The 22,750-nt window shown below is 33.9% G+C and overlaps 1 protein-coding gene across 1 annotated transcript in view; it reads left to right on the top strand.

Annotated features, from left to right (window-relative positions):
• The first annotated feature begins 18,024 nt into the window (after positions 1-18,024).
• The window catches only part of LOC111053625 (fatty acyl-CoA reductase wat), a 66,416-nt gene continuing 61,690 nt past the window's right edge, over positions 18,025-22,750 (top strand). Inside the window, exon 1 of the mRNA XM_039438453.1 lies at positions 18,025-18,263. Coding sequence (XP_039294387.1) covers positions 18,230-18,263 — 34 coding nt within the window. The 5' untranslated portion in view covers positions 18,025-18,229. The remainder of the gene's footprint in view (positions 18,264-22,750) is intronic.

Raw genomic sequence — 22,750 nt, 5'->3', positions numbered from 1 at the left:
GAGTATTAACTTGGTAATCACCTTGTTCAACTTTGACCCAACTGATGCATTTCGTATGTGGGCGATTTAAATGGAATTATGTCAAGCAGGAAGGTCCCCGCAAATCGTGGAAACCATATTCAGAATTTGGTTCCCACGCTCAAAACTCAACTTGTATTATTTCATTCTCTTGTTTGAATTTCTTATACATCGCTCTATCCAATTATTGAAGCATGGAGACTCGTTCAAAACTCAAGTTTTGTATGATAGAAGACACCCAGATGTTGAGTTTACTATAATATAAACTTTATTAGTCTTTTTTATATAAATTCATTAGGTATTCCAGTCATGGCTCTTCCAGAAGAAATATTTGGAAGATACTTACGTTCTAGTTTACATTTTCTATCGAAGCTGTTGCCCACATGAGCTCTAAATTTGTGCATGATTTGTGGGAGGGGTTATCAATAACTTATCCTGAAAGTTACAGTATTATATCTACAACAGTCTCCAATTTATTGAAGGGTTCCCATACATATGACTCACTCTGTATAATAACTTACAGTATAGAAAAATTGTAAATAAGTTTATGTGATATAAACTAATTATTGAACTGTAAATGAAATGGGAAAAATCGAATTTCGATTGAAAATAATCAAGAAATTAGATAACAAATGCGTAGATCTCAAATTTCAGTTGACTCTCGAGAGTGCCGGTTGCACAAAAGCAGGTTAAATTTTAATCGTGACTTATTAAGAAGAATAGTTTGTTGTGGTTGGTTTTGGTGAAAAAGTTGAGCAGCTGCCTATGTTTCCGATTGCATATTAAAGAATGATTCATGAAGGTTTTTTTAAAAGAAAACCTTCTCTGATTGGTTCTTGTAAAATCAATAAAGATTAAAATTCAACCGGCTTTTCTGCAACCAGGACTAAGAGTTTGAACTGATAAATGATATTATTATAAAGTGGAGTCGGCTTCTCAAGTGGTCACCCATCCAACGGAAATAGCAGGCGTTTGTCACTTAACACACCCGAGCAGGACCACTTTCCAAGCATTTATTGATTTTCATTTCTTCCTGAGGATGATGTTCGGATCAGCTTTAGGCTTGTGCGTGGTAATGAGATGAATGATGTTGAAAGAGATGAGTGAACCTACAGTTTTAGGTGGGTTTCGAACCTCCAACGATTCTTAAACTCATTAATGGATTTGATTTTGGATTGAATTTTCTCATTAATGGTAATTACAGGATAATTTTTTATTTCAATCAATCAATTTATTTATTTAACAAACAAACATAATACAAAATTTGATTGTATGGAGAGATATGTTGTGATATTTCTTCATAATTGAAAGATTAAGACGTTGGTTAAGTAGTATTGACAACATCAACGTCTAATTTTTGTAATTAGATTAGGCTCTTAAAGTGGTCACCCTTACAACGAGAGAACCAGGCGCATGAAGCTTAACTCATTGAGAGCTTATGAGCGCGACAACTAGATCAATCACTACTTCCCCTTATCCATATGTCAGAGAAATCCGAAACTCCTTAGAAAAGGAAGTTGTTCGAAAATTATTGTAACCAGAAAGAGCTTGAATCCTTGATAATACTGAAGGTCATACCTTTTTCATAATCACAATGAGTTTTTCATTTGTGAGTTCATAACTCATATCATCTAAAAAAATGACCTAATTAAGGGTACTAACTAGTCGTTGAAATATTTCAAAGTTTTTTATAATAAAGGGTACTACAAGGTTTTCATATTGTTTTTATCAACTCATATCATCTATGACTATGAAACCTATTACTTCATGATCCATGAAATATCATTATGACTATAATTGAAAAATAGATGATAGATGTGAAACTATAAACAATCTAATTAAGTAATTAGTTTTGTGATAATTTTTATTTGAAGGCCTATATCATAGATCATTATTGTCATTATCATGACTGTTTTTCCTTTGATTGCAATACTGTACCTACACAGTGATGGAAAGATACCAGAAGCAAATTACTACTCACTACAGTGCCTTACATGATAGAATTAAAAATTATTACTCTTCCGATCAAGGACGTACTTTTGGTTGCTTCCATCTTTTCATTTCGAAAATAATTTGTTTTGAATTCAGAAAACTCATTGATGTTTCGGGAGATAAGATCACAGGAAGACTTATTTGTTTAATTATCATTATACAATCATTCGATGTAAGATTGACTAGGCTACGTAAAAACAATCAATTCAATTAACATTGTTGTTACGTATGTATACATGATCCAAATCTTGATAAGAGTAATTATCTTTTTATGAGAGGACCTTTCAGTTTCGATGAGTTTATTAAACTTCATGTTCCTATTGTCGCCTTAGTGCCGGTTGCACAAATGCCGGTTGAATTTTAATCGTGGTTGATTCTACGAGAACCAATCAGAGAAGCCGTCTTTTCTCTTCTCTTATTGGTTCTCATGAAATTAATCACGGTTAAAATTCAACCGGCTTTTGTGCAACCGGGTCTTGAGCATTTGAAAATATAATTTTTAGTAGGTGATTATTGAATTTTTCTATTTATAATAAAATTTCCTTGCCTTCCTGTTTATCGGAATAGACATAACCATAGAGAAACAATAGCGTAAATAGATATCCCATGGTATAGGGCGTTTATGTCGCGACTTTTACTGTTATCTCAAGCCGATTACTGTCGGTTATTGTACATTTTTACCATTTGACCGGGTGAGAGTGTATGAACGGCACAATATGAGAGACTACCAGCGTCATAAAGCTTCACAGGAAAGAACTACGTGGACTATCAGCTTGAGATAACAGTAAAAGTTGCGACATAAACACCCTATACCATGGGATATCTACTTATGCTATTGTTTCTCTATGACATATTATGTTATTAACTCAATTTCTTATTGTAAGGTCCCCGTTGTCATGGCAGTAGAGCTGGAGAAAAGAGTTGCTGATTTTATGCCTTATCACTGCCTTCTATAGAGGTCCTTTTACTGTATAGTGGAGGTATAATTATAGGTATAGACTATATAGTGAGATCCACATTATGATAAATAATAATAATAATATCAAGCTGGCACAGGTCTGATGTCAGAGTTTTCAGGTCGCAACTGATCAATTTCAGGGCCTCTGACATGACCTAAGGACTGCTTTTTAGGCAGCCCATTATGATGATATTGGAGAAAGATAAAGAGAAGGCAGCGTTGTCGATTCTCTGCCTTGCTACTGCCTTCTATAGAATATAGCTGATACCAGTATATCTCATAAAATATTGAATGTTCATTCCAATTAATATAATCAATCATATTTTACTCGCCAAGAAAATATATTATTAAATGATAAATTTTCAAAATTTAGATTGAATATTTTGTTGGTTGATTATAGGTCCTATTTCTACATTGTTAAAAACCTACCTGGCAATGCTGCCAAGCTAGAAAAGAATAGCGTCATCTGCTTTGTCGAATGATAAACAAGGATAGCAACAACAATGTTATTGATACTGTCATTATTTATTTTATTAGTTTATTTATTTATTTATCAGAACAGTCACAAACACGATATTTGGAAAGAAAAACAGGAAATTGCCCAAAACTTCTTCAATTCCTTGATTTTGGCACATAAATAGTCCAAAGTGAGGTTAAGTTTAAAATTTCTGTTTTCACCAAAGATTAACACTCAGAGAATACGTATTCGAGATATGACTGATGAATTTTGAATTTCGAAGGGTTGATAAGAGCCGGAAATAACACTAAACAATCCGAAAGTCTCAATAATATTGGAATAAACTTGAAAATTTTGAGCAGAAAAATTAAAACTACTATCACTATTATAACGTGGATCTCACTATATTATCTAAAACTCTTATTGCAGTCTAGAAAATACTATTGAAGCTAAGGCCTTGATAATTGGAATAAATAATCTGACGAAATGAATCTATGATATTCCAGCTTGATTATTGGTTCCAGCAATGAAGATTTTTCAATGCAATTCTTATTCTCCATTTTCATGAATTTGGACCATCGTCTCTCCTATTATTGAGATACGATAACAAACATTGCAAAATCTGTCTAATCGTTAATCAAACATTACGAGTGTTTACCAATATTTCTTCACTTTTAATCAGCATTTGCATCACAATCTTTTCTAGAGTGCTGATATTTTGTTTGCTTTTTCTAATGATATGCAAAATATTGACAATCGCGAAATGCGAAATGTTGAATGGGGAACTCCATAGTAATCTGTAATCTGTGTTTTGCAAAAATGTTCGTTGAAACTCTAAGAATGTTCTGTTTGTTGATTGCAGGACAAAAAAGGATCAAACAAAGAAAGGATTCAAACAAAAAATGTTGTTTGATTTTTCAATGATTACAGAAGAGCTTGTTGGTTGCTGGTCATCCTATCACGTCATCATGGTTGAGAAAAAGTCAGGATTTCAAACATTATGGATTCTATAGTGAGGTCCACGTTATAATGGCAATATTTGATTAACATTGGTGTTGCTATCCTTGTCTATCATCCTTGTATCATCTTCGCATCTTCGTATTATTTTAGTATCATCTTCGTATTATCTTTGTATCATCTTCGTATCATCTTTGTTTCATCATTGTGCAATTTTCTTATCATCTTTGTTTCTTCATTGTAACATCTTCGTATCATCTTTGTTTGATCTCTGTACCATCTTTGTATCATCTTCGTATCATCTTTGTTTCATTGTTGTATCATCATTGTACCATCATCGTATCATCTTTGGATCATCTTCCTATACTGAGGTCCACGTTATAGGCTAATGGTATTATTTGATTTAAATTGGTATTGCTATCTTTGTCTATCATTCGACAAAGCTAATAGCGCTATACTTTCCTAGCTCCTCAACGTTACCGAATCGTTTCTCAACAAAGTAATAGACTCACAAAAATATTCAATGTCGCTAATGAGAATTAATTATTTGATCATTGAAAAGTATATTTTCTGGATGAATGAAAATAATTGATTATTCCAAACAAGAATCAACTATTGATATTACATCAGATATATACAGGTATCAGCTATCCTATTTTATTGTCTTTTTCTTTAGTGCTACTTTCAATATAAATGAACATATAATTCCGAGTACCCTTTTAAATTATTTTGTCACGACATGTTTCGGCTACTTATGCCGAAAAGGGTAACTCAGATTTATATTTTTATTTATATCATCTATCCACCATAGAAGGCAGCGGCAAGGCAGAGAATCGGCAAAATTGTTCTCCAATCTTTCTCCGCTGCCATTATAACATGTACCTCTCAATCACATGTACCTCATATGTAGTTTTTCAATCAACAATCTTTACAGCTTATTAGCACAAAATAATACTAGATTAGTTTTTATTTTATATGTTCTCGTGCCTCTTGCTCCTGAACCTTGAAACTGAAAACTTGACCTACGGGAATATTGAAGAAATTAAAATAGTCCTTCAACCATCTTCGGTAAATTAGGAATCAATATGTAAAATTTCAAGTTGATCAGTCCAGTTGTTCAGACGTGATGATGCGTCATTCGTGAATTTGTGATCTCGTACCGTTTATAAGTCAATATTTTTTCCTTTATCATATTAAAAATAGATTACATAGTAGTCCACAGTAGGTTACAAGCTACGATCATCTTGGTAACCTGCAATCATCTTGTTATCAATCCATTAGCACTATTTCCCGATTCAAAGCTTTTTTCTCACACGCCTCTTGAGGAAAAACGAATTTTTTCAACTCAAGTGCTATTTACTAAATTATCTTCCCTTGAGGAAGGACCTACCAATACATTATTAGCTGAATAGCTCATTTGAAAATCGACTTAGCGAAATATTGTGGAGTTGGTTGACCTCCTAAAAGCTGAACTGGACTTCACGAGACGTTAACACGTGTACCTGTAAATACCATAAACCGGCTTGAGAATTTTTGAACCCGAAATGTTTGTGGATTGTTTCCCCGTTTTTCCTTATATCTTCTGTACCTTCTCATTTGTTTTCAAAACTCGTAAAGTTCGGTCTTGGTAACCATTTCGAGGAAATACTACTTTGATGAAAACACAAATATGTTGTCAAATTCTACACAGTTTTATTTGGTACACGACCATGGTTTCGTGACCACACCGGTCACATTTTCAAGTTGAGTATGGTCGTGTACCGAATAAAACAGTGTAGAATTTGACAACATATTTGTGTTTTTATTCATATTATGAAACGGTTTCACAATATTGACAATGACTCAGTCGAAATACTACTTTGATTTTTAATAGAAATTGTTACGTTTGGCAATTGCAATTTTTTAGCACAAGTATGACATCTTCAAGGGCTAAAATTTGTGTTGTCCAGTAAAGTGTGGTTTGACAAGTAAAGTGTCCATCATTCGACAAAGCATATAGAGCTATTCTTTTCAAACTCTGCAACAATGCCAGATCGGTTTTTAACAATGAAATAATATTACTAATTCACAAAGCATTTGACCTCAATCATGAATTTTTTCATTAAATCATTGAAATAGTTATTTGTGCAACTAGTGCGCAAAGTGACAGTTTGCTGCACCGAAAGAAACGTTTACGCCCGAGCCGTAGGCGAGGGCGGAATGGTTTCTTGAGTGCAGCAGAGGAACTTTGCGCACGTATTTCACATTAAGTTTTTCCTACAGTTACCATTGAATATGAAAAGTGGGTAATTATGGGTAAAATTGCCTGAAATCCATCAAATGTTTTTCTGTGTAATTTTATTATTGATAAAAACCTTAATCCTAAAATCCTAAAGTCCTCGTTGTCCTTGGTTATAATATATATAATGAATAATAATTAGCGCGTTGTGCTTCGTTGCACCTCTGCTCACTATAGCAGCCACAGCAGTCACTGTTACCAACTTCATTTTGATTTTGCTGCACTGTTGCTCCATATAACCTACTAAGTAATTTGCGTTGGCATGTTGCAAATCTGGAGTGCAGAAAAATTTTTCCCGCACTAGAGCGGAAAAGTGATTCTTCGCGTTCTGCAATCAGTGCAGCAATGGCCACTTTTCAACGTAATTGTAGGAAATAGTTATTTGTGCAACTAGTGCGCAAAGTGACAGTTTGCTGCATCGAAAGAAACGTTTACGCCCGAGCCGTAGGCGAGGGCGGAATGGTTTCTTGAGTGCAGCAAACGAACTTTGCGCACGTATTTCACATTAAATTTTTCCTACAGTTACCATTGAATATGAAAAGTGGGTAATTATGGGTAAAATTGCCTGAATAATGTAGTAGTGTTTGAATGGCGAGGCGGCTGTGTGGTGTGTGCTGTGGTGGCACTGTGCTGTCGTTGTCCTTGGTTATAATATCTACTTAATAATTAGCGCGTTGTGCTTCGTTGCACCTCTGCTCACTATAGCAGCCACAGCATCACTGTTACCAACTTAATTTTGATTTTGCTGCACTGGTGCTCCATATAACCTACTAACTATTTTGCGTTGTCATGCTGCAAATCTGGAGTACGCAAAGTACTCACTTTGCGCACTAGTGCGGAAAAGTGATTCTTTGCAGCCTGCAATCAGTGCACAAATGGTCACTTTTCAGGGTATCTGTAGGAAAATAATATTATTCCACTTTTCAAAGGGTACTTTTATTATATTTAATAAATACAAGAAAGTAGCCCTCAATTCATAAATTTTAAGAAAATATAATTGATAATTTTAAACGAGAATAACAGTTAACATTACATCAGATAAACCTATATATTATAGCAATCCTCTATAGAAGGCAGTAGCAAGGCAGAGAATCGGCAACGTTGTTCACCTATCTTTCTCCACTGTCATTATAACGAGGAACCTGAATCACCCTGCAGGTTAGTTTTACATTACAGTGTTATCATTGAGAAAAGATAGTATAAGAAGATCCCATGAATTTTTACTAACCGATAGTCTCGGCTAGAAAATACTCATAGAATAAGGGTAGAACAAGATAAGAACAAGGCTAATTTACTCAAGCCGATAGTCCTAGTAGTTATTTTCGTGAAGTTTGTGACGTTGGTAGTCTCTCATACTACGCCGTTCTTACACTCTCACTCAACAAAACAGTAATAATAGACAGTAGTCGACAGCAATCGGTTTGACTTACCAAAAAATCAGCTTGAAATTTGGAACATAAACAAACTATACCAAGAGATATCTTCTTATTCTATATTTTATCTATGATAATACTGTAATGTAAACTAACTTCCATCATATCTTCTTATGCTATCTTCTTATCTTCTGATGCTATCTTCTTATCTTCTTATGCTATCTTCTTATCTTCTCATGCGTTCTTCTTATCTTCTTATGCTATCTTCTTATCTTCTTATCTTCTGATGCTATCTTCTTATCTTCTGATGCTATCTTCTTATCTTCTTATGCTATCTTCTTATCTTCTGATGCTATCTTCTTATCTTCTGATGCTATCTTCTTATCTTCTTATGCTATCTTCTTATCTTCTGATGCTATCTTCTTATCTTCTTATGCTATCTTCTTATCTTCTTATGCTATCTTCTTATCTTCTGATGCTATCTTCTTATCTTCTTATGCTATCTTCTTATACTATCTTCTTATCTTCTTATGCTATATTTTCTCAATGGTATTGATTAATTATTACTGCAGGATGAGTATTAATACTGGGCTATCCCAAGTAATATAATAAACAGTATAATAACACCGCATCACATAAACATAGCATAATAAGCCTACTACAGGTTTCAAATGTATTCCAGGGTACTCATTCTCAAGTATGATAATAACCTTCGAAGAATTCTTGATTTGAATATCATTCATGAGTGTTGTGGAGGGAGAGCGAATGAGCCATAACGTACAGTCCAGTTTCTATTCATGATCAAGTATCTCAGAGGCTGGACTATGCAGACAGGGATATCCAGCAAGTTGTATTATTCCATTCGATCGGGTTTAACCTACAGCAGACAACAATTATACGTTTTAATACGGAGAAAACCTCTCTTGATTGTTTCATTCTATGCCTACAGTAGCATTTCTACTCACACTCACGCAGTCTTCTCTCTCATCCTATCTCTCACTCTCACTCACTCTCTTTCTCTTTTTCTCTCTCACCCTCTCTCTCTCTCTTTCTAATTCTCACTCACCATCTCTCTCTCTCTCTCTCTCTCTCTCTCTCTCTCTCTCTCTCTCTCTCTCTCTCTCTCTCTCTCTCTCTCTCTCTCTCTCTCTCTCTCTCTCTCTCTCTCTCTCTCTCTCTCTCTCTCTCTCTCTCTAACTCTCACTTACCATCTTTCTCACTCACTCTCTCTCTCTCTCTCACACACACAAACTCCTTTCCTCTCTTCCATCAACTCTCAACTTATTTTCAACTTCTCCTCATCACAATATTCTTCCTTCCTCTACCACTTTCTACCAGTACTTCTCCCTCAATCATATAGTTTTTCAAAATATCATTCCTACTTCATCATCATCTTCTTCTTCTTCTTCTTCTTCTTCTTCTCCTTCTCCTGTCCTCTCATTCTTCTTCACCTGTCACCTCTTCTTCTTCTTCTTCTTCTTATCTTCTTATCTTCTTATCTTCTGATGCTATCTTCTTATCTTCTTATGCTATCTTCTTATCTTCTTATCTTCTTATCTTCTTATCTTCTTATGCTATCTTCTTATCTTCTTATCTTCTTATCTTCTTCTTCTTCTTCTTCTCTTCTTCTTCTTTTCTTCTTCTTCTTCTTCTCTCTTCTTCTTCTTCTCCTTCTCCTGTCCTCTCATTCTTCTTCACCTGTCACCTTCTTCTTCTTCTTCTTCTTCTTCTTCTTCTTCTTCTTCTTCTTCTTCTCCTTCTCCTGTCCTCTCATTCTTCTTCACCTGTCACCTTCTTCTTCTTCTTCTTCTTCTTCTTCTTCTTTTCCTCTCTTCTTATTCTTCTTTTCCTCTCTTCTTATTCTTCTTCTCCTATCTTCTTATTCTTCTTTTCCTCTCTTCTTATTCTTCTTCTTCTTCTTCTCTTCTTCTTCTCTTCTTTCTTCTTCTCTTTCTTCTCTTCTTCTTCTCCTTCTCCTGTCTCTCATTCTTCTTCACTGTCCTTCTTCTTCTTCTTCTTCTTCTTCTTCTTCTTCTCCTTCTCCTGTCCTCTCATTCTTCTTCACCTGTCACCTTCTTCTTCTTCTTCTTCTTCTTCTTCTTCTTCTTCTTCTTCTTCTTCTTCTTCTTCTTCTTCTTCTTCTTCTTCTCTTCTTTCTTCTTCTTCTTCTCTTCTTCTTCTTCTTCTTCTTCTTCTTCTTTTCTCTTCTTCTTCTTTTTCTTCTTCTTCGTCTTATTCTCCTTCTTCTTCTCCTATCTTCTTATTCTTCTTTTCCTCTCTTCTTATTCTTCTTTTCCTATCTTCTTATTCTTCTTCTCCTATCTTCTTATTCTTCTTCTCTTATCTTCTTATTCTTCTTTTCCTATCTTCTTATTCTTCTTCACCAGTCTTTCTCTTTTTCTTCTTCTTTTTCTCCTGTCTTTTTCTTCTCCTGTTTTCTTCTTTCTCTTCATCTCATTCTCATCCTGTCTTCTGCTCTTTTTTAATCATCTTCCTTTTTTCTTCTTCTCTTACTCCTTTTTCATTATTGATCATTAGCTGTAATCAAATCAAACTTCCCATGTACTTTCTGGAATTCTCTTATTAGTACTTCGTTTAGGCTTACCCATATCCTTACTCATTCTTTGGTCAAAGTGGTCTTCCCTTGAGATCATTCTTGGCAATGTTTTACCATAGAGAAACAATGACGTGAGTAGATATCCCATGGTATAGGGCGTTTATGTCGCAACTTTTACTGTTATCCCAAGCCGATTACTGTCGATTATTGTTGATTTTTACTGTTTTGACCGGGTAAGAGTGTATGAACGGTACAATATGAGAGACTACCAGCGTCATAAAGCTTCACGGGAAAGAACTACGTGGGCTATCGGCTTGAGATAACAGTAAAAGTTGCGACATAAACGCACTATGCCATGGGATATCTACTTATGCTATTGTTTCTCTATGGTTTTACTTATAACTTGCTTTAGTCATCTATTTTCAATTGGGATGAGCGGTCAAGTTGAGAGTTTATGTGTTCCCTGAAAATTCTGCTTTCCTGATGTTCTCGTAACCAACATTATTGAGATGATTTCTGTTCGAAAAAGACCATTTGGAATCAACTGGTTTCTGATTGGCTTCTCATCAGCCCATCCTATCAAATTGATTTGATTCTTCAAGCAGAAGCTAACTATGTGTAATCACCGGTAATCTTCAATTTCAAAATCAAGAATTATTGGATAAATTGTTCACCCAGCAAATGCTGCTACCTAGTGGCAGAGTTTAGAATCAAGTATATTATAAAATAATAGAATAGAATAGAAAAAATGTTTATTGAATAAATAAGCTACCTTAAGGTGCGTACAGACTTTCGCTCTGCTCCGCAACCGAACGTCACTCCAGCAGAGCGATTGATGATCGACCGGCGAGCAACAGTGGTTCGACCGGGGAACGCGAGAAGATCTAACATCTTCCGTAACGTTCATGATGGGTGCGTGGGCGGAGCGACTGTGGTTCGATGGTGGTACGAGGTCGGTACGAGGGCGTACGAGGGATGAGCGTGCTCGGTGGGGGTTGGAAGCGCGAATATGTGTACGCAGCTCTAAGCGAAGAGGCTGCTTGACAAGGTACCATTATACAAAACATGTAATTTCAAATCTAAATATACATATATCAGTGAACATTATTTTTACTTAACAGTTAAATTTACTTATCAGTTTATTACACTGTTAAATTCACTTGCAGAATTTACTTAACAGCTAAAATTATCATGATATTAATTAATTAATTGTTGGCTCAGTTCTCAAAAATCTAAAGAGTGTTATAATATATAGTCAACCTGAACTTACATACAAAAATAGAACAGAATGAATTACAATACAATACATTAATAATGAGTTACGGTAAATTATGTTACATCTACAGTGTAATTATTCAACCAAATCTTTAAATTTCTTTTCAACAGGCGAATATTAACAAACTCAGCACAATTATCGGGTAAATCCTTGAAAGTTCTTGGAAGTAATAATAATAATAATATTTTTTTTCCTTTTTCCTTCGTCCTGGTACCCCCAGAAGAAGGGAGTTTATTATAGAAAATATAACAAACAAAAATGAAAAATACACTTATAAAAAGAAATCTTACAAACAAAAAAAATGAAGAATAATAGAAAAAAGCAAGAATGACAAAAGATAAGAAGATTCCCTTTCAGTAGAACATTTCAAATATTATAAACCATACGAATAATAATAATAATAATAATGATAATAATATTAATAATAATAATTTTATTTATGGAGACAACAGGCTGGAACCCATTTTGCCTTCTTCACACAATAAAATATTTTCAACATATTGTACAATTTGAAATAAATAAACATTCCATAAACATTATGGAAGGAGCGAGTGTTCAGATTTGAAAATATCACCTGCTGCCGCCGTCTATTGGCATAATTGCGAGTCAGTTTTAAAACTGTGAAAGTGATTGGTCATGAGCTGATCCAGCATGGACTGCCACCTATCGGCAAAATATAAAGTGAGATTCGAAACAATCAGGAGAAAGAAGGTAAGGGAGTAGAGTCTACAGGTCTCACAAGGTGTAATTTTAGTCTCAAATATGACCTTTAAATCTAATATGGCCAGAATAATTTCTAGAAAAAGAGAAGAATGATCTGATAGAATTTATTGAATCACAATAAACACTACATAATGGAGCATTGTAGTGCTTATTGTGATTAATTATGTAGAATCACAAGATTCAACATCATCTGTCAAAAAGATTCATGGACATGTACATCCATATTTCCAATGAAAATAATGGAATCGATTCAAGAAAGCGATATTTTCTAAACTTATCGACTGATAAAACTATGCTGTCAAGTTTCTACCCTCAAGGGAACAAAGGAAACTGTTCCCAAGAATACAATAATAGTATCATAGAGAAACAATAGCGTAAGTAGATATCCCATGGTATAGGGAATTTATGTCGCAACTTTTACTGTTATCTCAAGCCGATTTACTGTCAATTATTGTCAATTTTTATTGTTTTGTTGGGGTGATAGTATATGAACAGCACAATTTGAGAGACTACCAGAGTCACACAGCTGCATAGGAAAGAACTACGTGAACTATCGGCTTGGGATAACAGTAAAAGTTGCAACATAAACGCCCTATACCATGGGATATCTACTTATGCTATCGTTTCTCTATGATAGTATTCATTTCCGTGAGGCCCTAATAGATTTCCGTGAGGCCGTACGAGATGTCAAGAACGTGATTATTGTAGGATATAAGTCTTTGTGGTTTTGATCTAGATGTTTTGAGAATGTAACTATATTTTTTATGTGTAATTAAAAGTTTATGTCTTAGATAATGTACATTAAAAATTTACCCAGAAGTATTTGTCAAGTTATTGCTCGTAAAGAGGAACGTGAGAATCACTCTGTTTAAAAAAAGGGTTTCACTTCTGTCTGTGAGTGTTTGGATCCGAGGATTTTATTTGCTCCTCCATTTTTTATTTTCTTTATAGTGATTTTTATTCATTATGACGATGTTGTGTTAAGAATTCCAAGTTTGTTAAAGTTAGAGGTGGAGCAGGACATTGAGGTAAGTGTCTTTCAACCGTCTCTTTATCAACATCTCTCTCACTCTCATTGGATTCTCAGTGCACAAAACCGATTAAACTTCCATTGGATTCTCAGTGCCGGTTGTACAAGAGCTGATAATTCTACCATGATTAATTCTACAAGAACCAATCAGAGAAGCCGTCTTTTCAAAAACACCTTCCCTGATTGGTTCTTGTAGAATTAATCATGGTTAAAATTTAACCAGCTTTTGTGCAACCGGGCCTTAGCAATTCTAATGAGGTGTCTCCTCAAGCTTTATGTGAACAAACTCGAAGGGAAAAGAATGTATTGTGAATAACTTCGGCAGTGCAAAATATTTCATATCTATTTATGAATAGGATGGAGGCAGACAGGCTATCAAAATTGGTGCTCAACCACGAGCCAGTAAGCAAAAGGCCGTCCAAGGAAAAGATGGGCAGATATGAGGTTCGGAACAGGCAGAGATTCTTAAACCCTGAAAACTGGAAGAAGAAGAAGATCTCACTATTGGAGTATTGTACTATCTAATTATTGTACTATACAAGAACTCACTTCACCCACTATTACTGTGTTCCAAGTACTCACTAGTACTGCAAAAAATACTGTAAATATTTACTTTTTTATTGAAAAATTAGACAAGATATTGAAAAAGTTGGAAAAGCTAGACACTTTAGAGACTAGAGTGGACCATTTGAAATGTCATCTTGAGAATGAAGTAAAAGAGATTCGATCTGAAATAAATAAGATGAAGGAGAATAATTCTAAAATTCAGAAAATGAAGGAAGAAAGAGAGAGAAAATTCAATTTGATGAAATTTGGCATTAAGGGTAGGGATTTCTTTGCAATGAGTGAGGAAGTAATGAGTGTTTTGAAGTTCCTAGTTCCCGAAATAAATAACAACTATATTAGGGACTTATGGAGAATTGATTGATTGATTGATTGAGTGCTTTATTTATGTAGATTACAATATATACTGGCTTATACACTTATATACAATAGCTTACAATACAGCAAAATTATAGATGGATTTACATAAAATAGACAAAGAAAATAATTATTGAACTATATATGATATGAAAAAGCAATTTGTAATATAATAATTATAGATAATAATCAAATTGTTATGCATCTACATAAATTGGCGGAGCTTTGGACATATCAATGTCCATTCTTCGGAAAGAATATTAAAAATATCCTCCCCACTAACTCTCTACCAAAATCCTCTTGATAGGAGTCAAAGGGTGAGGAAGAGCGATGTATTGAGCAGAGTGAGAATGAAGTACATGCAAAAGGAGGCTCACATCGCGAAATGGAAGTGGGCAGGAGGACCGATGGACCAAAATCTGCACCGACTGGATTCCGATGGATAAGAAGAGGAGAAGAGGACGACCAACCACAAGATGGAGGGACAAATGAATCAGAGAGTCAGCTATGCATGGACCACTACGGCCAGAGACAGAGAAATGTGGTGCAAAATAGTGTCGAAATCATGAAAGGAACTCAATATATAAACTGTTGTCAACTCAAATACCTCAAGTAGAGAGGCTTTTCTTCTAGAAGAATGTCAATAAAGCTATTATTATTTTTCTTTTATTATTGTACTATCCAATCCGATCTCGGATGAAACGTTTGATACTTCTAATAGAATTTGGCAAAGTTTTACGTACAATAGAAGAAACTTGGTAAGTGATAACAAAATTTAGAGGTAAGGCACAGGATGTCCAAATCGTTCTGAACAATTTGGTACCATTTTCATGATTATTGGTTGGAAAATAGCGTCCGAAACGGAAAAGAACAAGTGCCTATTTTATGACCGGTTGCAGAGTCATCACATAAAGTTAAAATCAGACATTTAACTTATTTATGAAGCCATAACTCCACTTTCCGTTGCACAGATGTCAAAGTAAACTAAAGCTCACATAAAACTGAAAACTCCCAATTAAACACATGATTTCGTTGCAGAGTCGTCAAAAAGAGCTTATTTATGTCTCCAATAGCTAAAAACGGTCATTTAAGTTATGGGCCCGAAGTCGTGCTGTTAAATCCAATATCTACATTCGCCAAATGCATTTTATAGGTTATGATAGCTTTTTTTGAAAGATGTTTATTAAAAACCATCTGTAATATTATCGCTAAATATGGTGAGAAATCTCGCCAAAAGCCAAGATTTGCCATATGGTTTAACAATTTTATGTGAGGTCTTTTAGGTCTGTTCACAGTAAGATTCCTCTTAAAAAGGTTTCTATAGAAGTAGAGTTCTGTAGTAGAACAAGAATCAATTACCTAAGTATACAAAGCTACATTTTTGATATGGAAAGTTTATTACTGACAAGTAACAAAACAAACCTATTACAAACGGAAGTTGAACAACACATATTTCACCCGGGAAGAATTTCCCTTGATAAACTTGTCTACAAACACCAAGGCGACTGAACAAGAATTCCCCAACAGTATGACTCTCCGCAAGCATTCTAAGAAAATTGAGATTTATTTCAATGAAGGATTAATAATTCAGAATCAGCTACTGCTTCATGGAACACTATGAAGACATGCAAATCGATTACTACTATTATTATTGTTGGGAATTCGTAATGGAGAGGAAATCGCCAATGAATATCATCAAGAGCTGAGAGTGAGGAAGAGAGAGAGAGAGAGAATGAATGAATTGATCTATTTTTCAGATGTGTGTGAAGCTGAAGAGCTTATTTCTCACTCAAAGGGAAAGAGAGAGTAGATGAGAAAGAAGGAGTGATAAAGAGGGAGTGAGAGGGTGCGAGCGCGTGAGATTGAGTGAGAGAGAAATAAGTGTCTGGTGGAGAGAGAGATTGATTGATTGAGTACTTTATTCATGTAGATTACAATATATACTAGCTTATACACTTATATACAATAATTACTCACAATACAACGAAGTTATTTATAAATTTACTTAATATAAACTAAGAAAATAATTATTGAACTGTATAAATGATATGAAAAAAACCAATTTAGAATAACCATAGATAATATTGCTATGCATTCACATAAACTGGCGGAGAGAATAGAATAAAATAGAATGACTGCCTTTATTTTATACCTAGGAGGGCGAATTTAGGGCGCAGAATCGATTTCTAATCGATGAGAGAGTGATAGTGAATAAGAGAGATCACCCATGGTCTTCTAGAGAGAGTGATGTTACGAGAGAGACAAAGTATTAGAGAGCTAGAGATTAAAGGAGATATCAGATTCACTCTCTCTAGTCATGTACATTTAATATGGTATGCTGATTTGGATTGTAGTTTATAATAGTCTAGAATAAAAAAAAGATCATTATTCAACGAAAATCCTACATAAATGCTGTAAATCACCCCCGAAGACTTCTGCTACTGCAGACATTGATAACAGGGTTAACAGCTAGATGGAAATTCGATGAGAACTACTATCCAAAATAATAATTATATATTAATTAGCATTTGAATAAATGCATTCTCCATTTAATTCCATCTGTAAAAATAAGATTATAATGTTCATTACCAAATATTAACTATTTAGGATTAACTATTTCGTAAACTATTTGCAAAGATTGGATTACTATCTCATTAACTTTCCAAAGTATGAACATTAAAAATAAGAAGGATAAAATTGAAGAGACTTGAGAAATTGTCAAAAAGTCCACTTTGTGATGTGAGCACACCCGAAAGCATGCTTCTTTGAAATAATAATTTTTATTAAAATAAAGTGGATTTTTTCAAAATTTCTGAAGTCTCTTCAATTATGAAAAATCCACAACATCAATATTCATTGATGTTGCTTTCCATGACGAAACACTAAGAATAATAACATCGTTGTAGCTCATACACTGTGTTACTTGTAAATATTTGAAAAAACACTTACTTTTCTTGGAGTATTGAGGAATGCATTTCACTCCTGAGGAGGAGCTTCATCAGCCTGCTTTCTCAGGAGCGCTTGCTTTTATGTGTAAGAGAGGTGTCAGGCTGATGAAGCTCCTCCTCAGGAGTGAAATGCATTCCTCAATACTCCAAGAAAAGTAAGTGTTTTTTTTTCAAATATTTACAAGTAACAGTGTCTGAACTACATTAAAATTATCAATATTCACTCTACAAAACTTAAATAAGGATACAGCTAAAATTTAGTCTAAAGATGAGCAACTCTTCAATGAGAGAGAGAGAGAGTGTGTGTGTGTGTGTGTGTGTGTGAGCTACAATGGAAAATTTAAGTATGTGATGAGTATAAGGGATCGAATAGTGATATAGATAAGGAGAGAGACATTGAGAATGAGAGAGTTGGATAGAGGGATAGATAGAGAGAAAGAGAGAGTGTGAGTGAGTGAATAAGAGATCACCCATGATCTCCAGAGAGGAAGATCTCCACCGTCCACCCCCCTTAACAAAGAGCTCCCCACCTGGATAGACTTGTTTAGCTCAAGCTTTTAAGTAGAGATCTTCGGCTCATTTAGCATTAGTATTTGTTGCGGTAGTCAGTGGCTGAACTCTGAACGCTAAACGCTGAACGCTTGTGATCGGTTTTGAGTGCCATCCGAGGATATCTGATTGTTTCTGATAGCTGATTTTGTTGCTTTGCGCCTATCAGCAGGCAACCAATCAGTGAGAATAATGTATGAAACTTACAAGGGTGAGGTGATCCAAAGTGAGTACTTTTTCAAATTTTAAAGTTTAGATATTTTCAATAAAATAATCTATGGGATAAATAAGTGGCTGGAAGTTTTAAAATTGTTATATTTTCAAGAATAGAATCTATTGGAATGGAAAAGTGGTTGAAAGATTCATAATTGTTATATTTTCAAGAATTAAATCTGTTAGAATGAAAGAGTGACTGGAAGTTTTAAAATGTATATAGTTTCAAGAATAGAATCTGTTAGGATAATGTGCTGGTTGATTGAGATTAAATTCACAGGAGTAGAATGAATGTGATATAGGTAGAAGTGATTTAGTCAATATTAAGTTGAAATTCACTGAAGCTATCTAGAATTGTGAATCTCTTTTTGAAAAATATAAACAATTCAATATTTTTCCAAGACTGGAATCTATTAGGACAAATGTGATTGAAAAATTTGCTAATTGAGTTAATTGAGATGATATAGTAGAATTAATTTGCTAGAAATAGATGATTAATTGAGATAAAATTCACTGAGGTTATCTATTATATATTTTATATTATTAAGATTATATTTTCATGATTTTATTATATATTTTTAAGATCGGGATCCACAGGATAAATATGAAAGAAATATTCTAAAAAACATATTCTGCAGATCCAGCTATCTTATACCAAGACTTTTATATCCTGTACATACAAAATTGTGCCAAAATATTCAATTTAATGATGTGTCGATAAGAAAAGTTAAGGTCCATGCACCTGCTACTCCCGTTGTAAGGGTGACCACTTTAAAAACCAAATACTTTCAATTGCCATATATATAGTTAGAATTTATATTCATGAGTTTGAAAATCGCTTCCCGGTGGTTCGGAACCCATCTGAAGCTGTAGGTCCACTCATCTCCCATAATCATCCGTCTCATTACTCACGCACAAGCCAAGAGCTCATGTAGGCATCATCCTCAGAAACAAAAATCCAGAAGGACGTCAATGTAATCTTCAACCACATGTATGACCCGTTTGATTTAGAATGTAACTTGATCCACTAGCAAAAGATTTATGCTCATTCATTTCTTAAATTATTACCGATAATAGATTAATAATAATCTTATTAATGAATAATTAATTAATTATTGTTTTATCTCAAATACTCACTCTTTTTGTGTAGTTGAGAAGTTGATATTGTGGTAATTATTCATATTGAATGAAAAAGACTAAGAAATTGTAAAAACCACAGATTTATTGATACTTAGTTTCAAAATACTCACTCAGTGTTCCAAACAAAAAATTCTAATTCCTCAATTAAAGTTCAAATACATCAACACAAGCACTTGCTTTATGAGAAGTCGTCCTTATTCTTGTTCTTGAACTTGAAAAAAAAACTGTTACCTAACGAAAAAAACCTGTTTTTGTCACGTTTAACGACTGGTCTTGATCCTCTCACCTAAACTCTCCTGATACCTATAACATAACATACAACGGCTATTTATTGTAATACGTGATTAAATTCGTTTATTTTTTTGAAATTCCAGTTTCTCCAAAGACAAAAAGTAAACCCTCTCACTGAATATTATCTTGTCCTTTGTGAATCTTTTAAAATGTCAAGTAAATAGAACTGTTTTCCAATAACATACCCGGTCCAACATAGTACAGTCCATAATAATAATAATAATAATAATAATATCGAGTGACCTGGCTGGCTCAGGTCTGGTGTCAGAGTTTTCAGGTCGCAACTGATCAATTTCAGGGCCTCTGACATGACCTAACGACTGCTTTTTCAAGTACAGTCCATATTAGAGTGTGACACGGTCTATGTTAGACTGTAGCACGTCTAACAGAACCTCCTCAATTCATGGAGGATAACATTTCACACATATACCCCCACAAGACATAATATGGTTACCCTGCAAGCAGTACCCTACTCATAGACTTTCGCTCTTGGAGGGGGACCACAACTGGACTCAGGAATTTCAATTGCTTGACATATGAACTGAAAATTTTAAGTCTTAGTAAATTCATCGCAGCTCTCAAAGATACAGAATGCTGCCCGTATGCATTGAAAGAGTGCTATGAGATCTTCTCAAATTCTCATTGAAATCCTAATGATTAGAAAATCATTCAGACGATTTTTTTGAATGAAAAACTTTCTCTCAATGGAGGGAAACACCCTATATTTGACCTGTCGTACACCGTTTGAGCTTTGCTCATTAGATGCGGTTCAATACGACGTAATAATAATGATAACGAAAATAATAATGTAGCACGGTCTATGTTAGACTGTAACACGGTCTATGTTAGATTGTGAAATAGCCGGTCATGGGTTCAATTCCCATTCCGCCCAGCAATTTTTTTATTTCTTTTTCATTTACTCGAAGGAGGTAAACAAGGGAACAAAACGTTTAAAACATTGCATTGCATTGCAAAGAGTATTTACCCTCAACATCCCATCTGTTATCACTTGAATTGGAGTATGATGGAGTATTGATGAATTGGAGTATTATATCCAAGCTGGACTGGATGTAATATAATTATTATAGTTGTGTTATATTCATTTATTATAACTGAACATTGTTAAATATGTAATACTGGGATAAAAAAAAGGTGCTACCACAAAATTTTCTCTTCCTAAATTTAGTTCAATATCCAATGCGTCATCATCTAGCATAGCATAAATCGATAAGAGAGTATAGAATATATACAATACTCATACTATAGTATAGTAGTATACTCAAACGTTACTGTATACTATAAACTTTATATATTATTACATTCGAAGAATACTCTCTGATATCGAAGAATTCAGTATATACTCTTGAGAGTATAGGCTACTCATACTGTATTGTATACTATTTATACTCTATATTACATTTTTTATAACGACTTTTTCATTTCATAAAAATTACACAAATTTCGATGTACTTGATTTCTTAGCAGTGTTTACATGCATTATTGTAATAGTAAACATTGTAATACGCTCGAATACGCCGCTCCAGTACGCTCTGAGAAAATCATAATAACAAATCAAATCAAAACTTCTATTTCCCAAAATGATTACAAATCGTACAATAAAACTGATATGTTAGGAAACCCCCAACAAGATTATTAGTCTGTATATAGGGAGGAATGTAATAGTCACATGCGTTTATGGATTGATATATAAAATTGGCTTATTCATCAAATTCATAGCAAAATCTCTTTTGATGATGAAGATTTTTGCAATTTCCTCGCTTTGTCTTGTCACATCTCTAGCTCTCAAACGTCTAGCATCTTCAAACAATTTCAGTTTTTGTCAACTGGTTTGTTGGCACATCCTGTCCCATTCAATTACAATAACTTGATTTTCGTTCGTGAGTGCTTTTTTCGGAGTTGACTATTAAAAAGAATAATCATCCGAGCAATAATTAACGCGTTTCAAGAGTTGACCTGTCAAGCTCTTCCTGTGTAACTAGATCTTAGCTTCTCCGCTACTCCACTGTCTAGTTTTTGAAATATATATATTGACTACGTCTAGTTGTCTAGTATATAATGTATAGTTGAAGATATTGTTTCTATCTGCAAGAGACAAAGAAGTTATTCAGGAGATCAGAGCCAAGCTCTTGAAAATAGATCTACGTAAATTTAAAAACATTGTCTTTTATTTTCTTCTACTTTTGAATAGAAGAAATAGATTCTATGAAATAGAAATCTGAGTACCCTTTAAAGTATTTGTATTATTCATTATTCATAATTTTTTTATTTTATTATCAGAGTCGGAACAGGCAAGAGCCTAAACCTTGAATGAAAGAAGAAGAAGATTATTATTTAAAAATAATAATATTCCAAGCATTTGATAATGGCATTATTATAGCTTAAACATGTCGTGACTAAATAATCCTAATAAGGGTACTCAGATCTCTTTTTTTATCTATATTTAAAAACATTATTATGACTGATCATAACCATTGAAATTGAGAATCATTTACCAAAATAATCCAGAACCGTACCAAAACATTTTCCAACACACCACTGTGTAGTAAGATTCATTTATGTATATTTTTATTTATATCTTCTCGGTTGATATAATATATTTTACATGAAATCGATCATTATTAACAAGACTCAAAAAATATCAGGTATATCGGGGATGATTTGAATCTCAACCATCTACAAACTACAGAAAGCGGTGGAAGAGAAACGTGACACTATGTTGTCCTTTTATTTCAACTGACTTTATAACGAATCTGAATCTGAAGTTGCTATTATCAGATAATATGAAAAATTTCAATCCAATTCAAAAATTAATTTACTTCCCAAAACATGATACATTATTACAAAACATTGTAACCAGAGCTCAAAATACAAAAAAATACTAAAGAAAAACTACTTCGAAATACGAAATACTAAAATTATTTGTTTTGCTTTAAAAGACAAAAACATATAAGCGAAATAAAGATGGATTCACCTAGGCATAAGCCCTATCGGAGTGCAATTCTCTTTAAAATGAAATAAATTGAAAGACTTTAGAGTTGTAGGACCGCT

The sequence above is a fragment of the Nilaparvata lugens genome, chromosome 11 (genome assembly GCF_014356525.2).
Source record: "Nilaparvata lugens isolate BPH chromosome 11, ASM1435652v1, whole genome shotgun sequence".
NCBI classification, from domain to species: Eukaryota; Metazoa; Arthropoda; class Insecta; order Hemiptera; family Delphacidae; genus Nilaparvata; species Nilaparvata lugens.
Note: the sequence above shows the minus strand (reverse complement) of the source record. Positions and strands in the feature narration are given on the sequence as shown.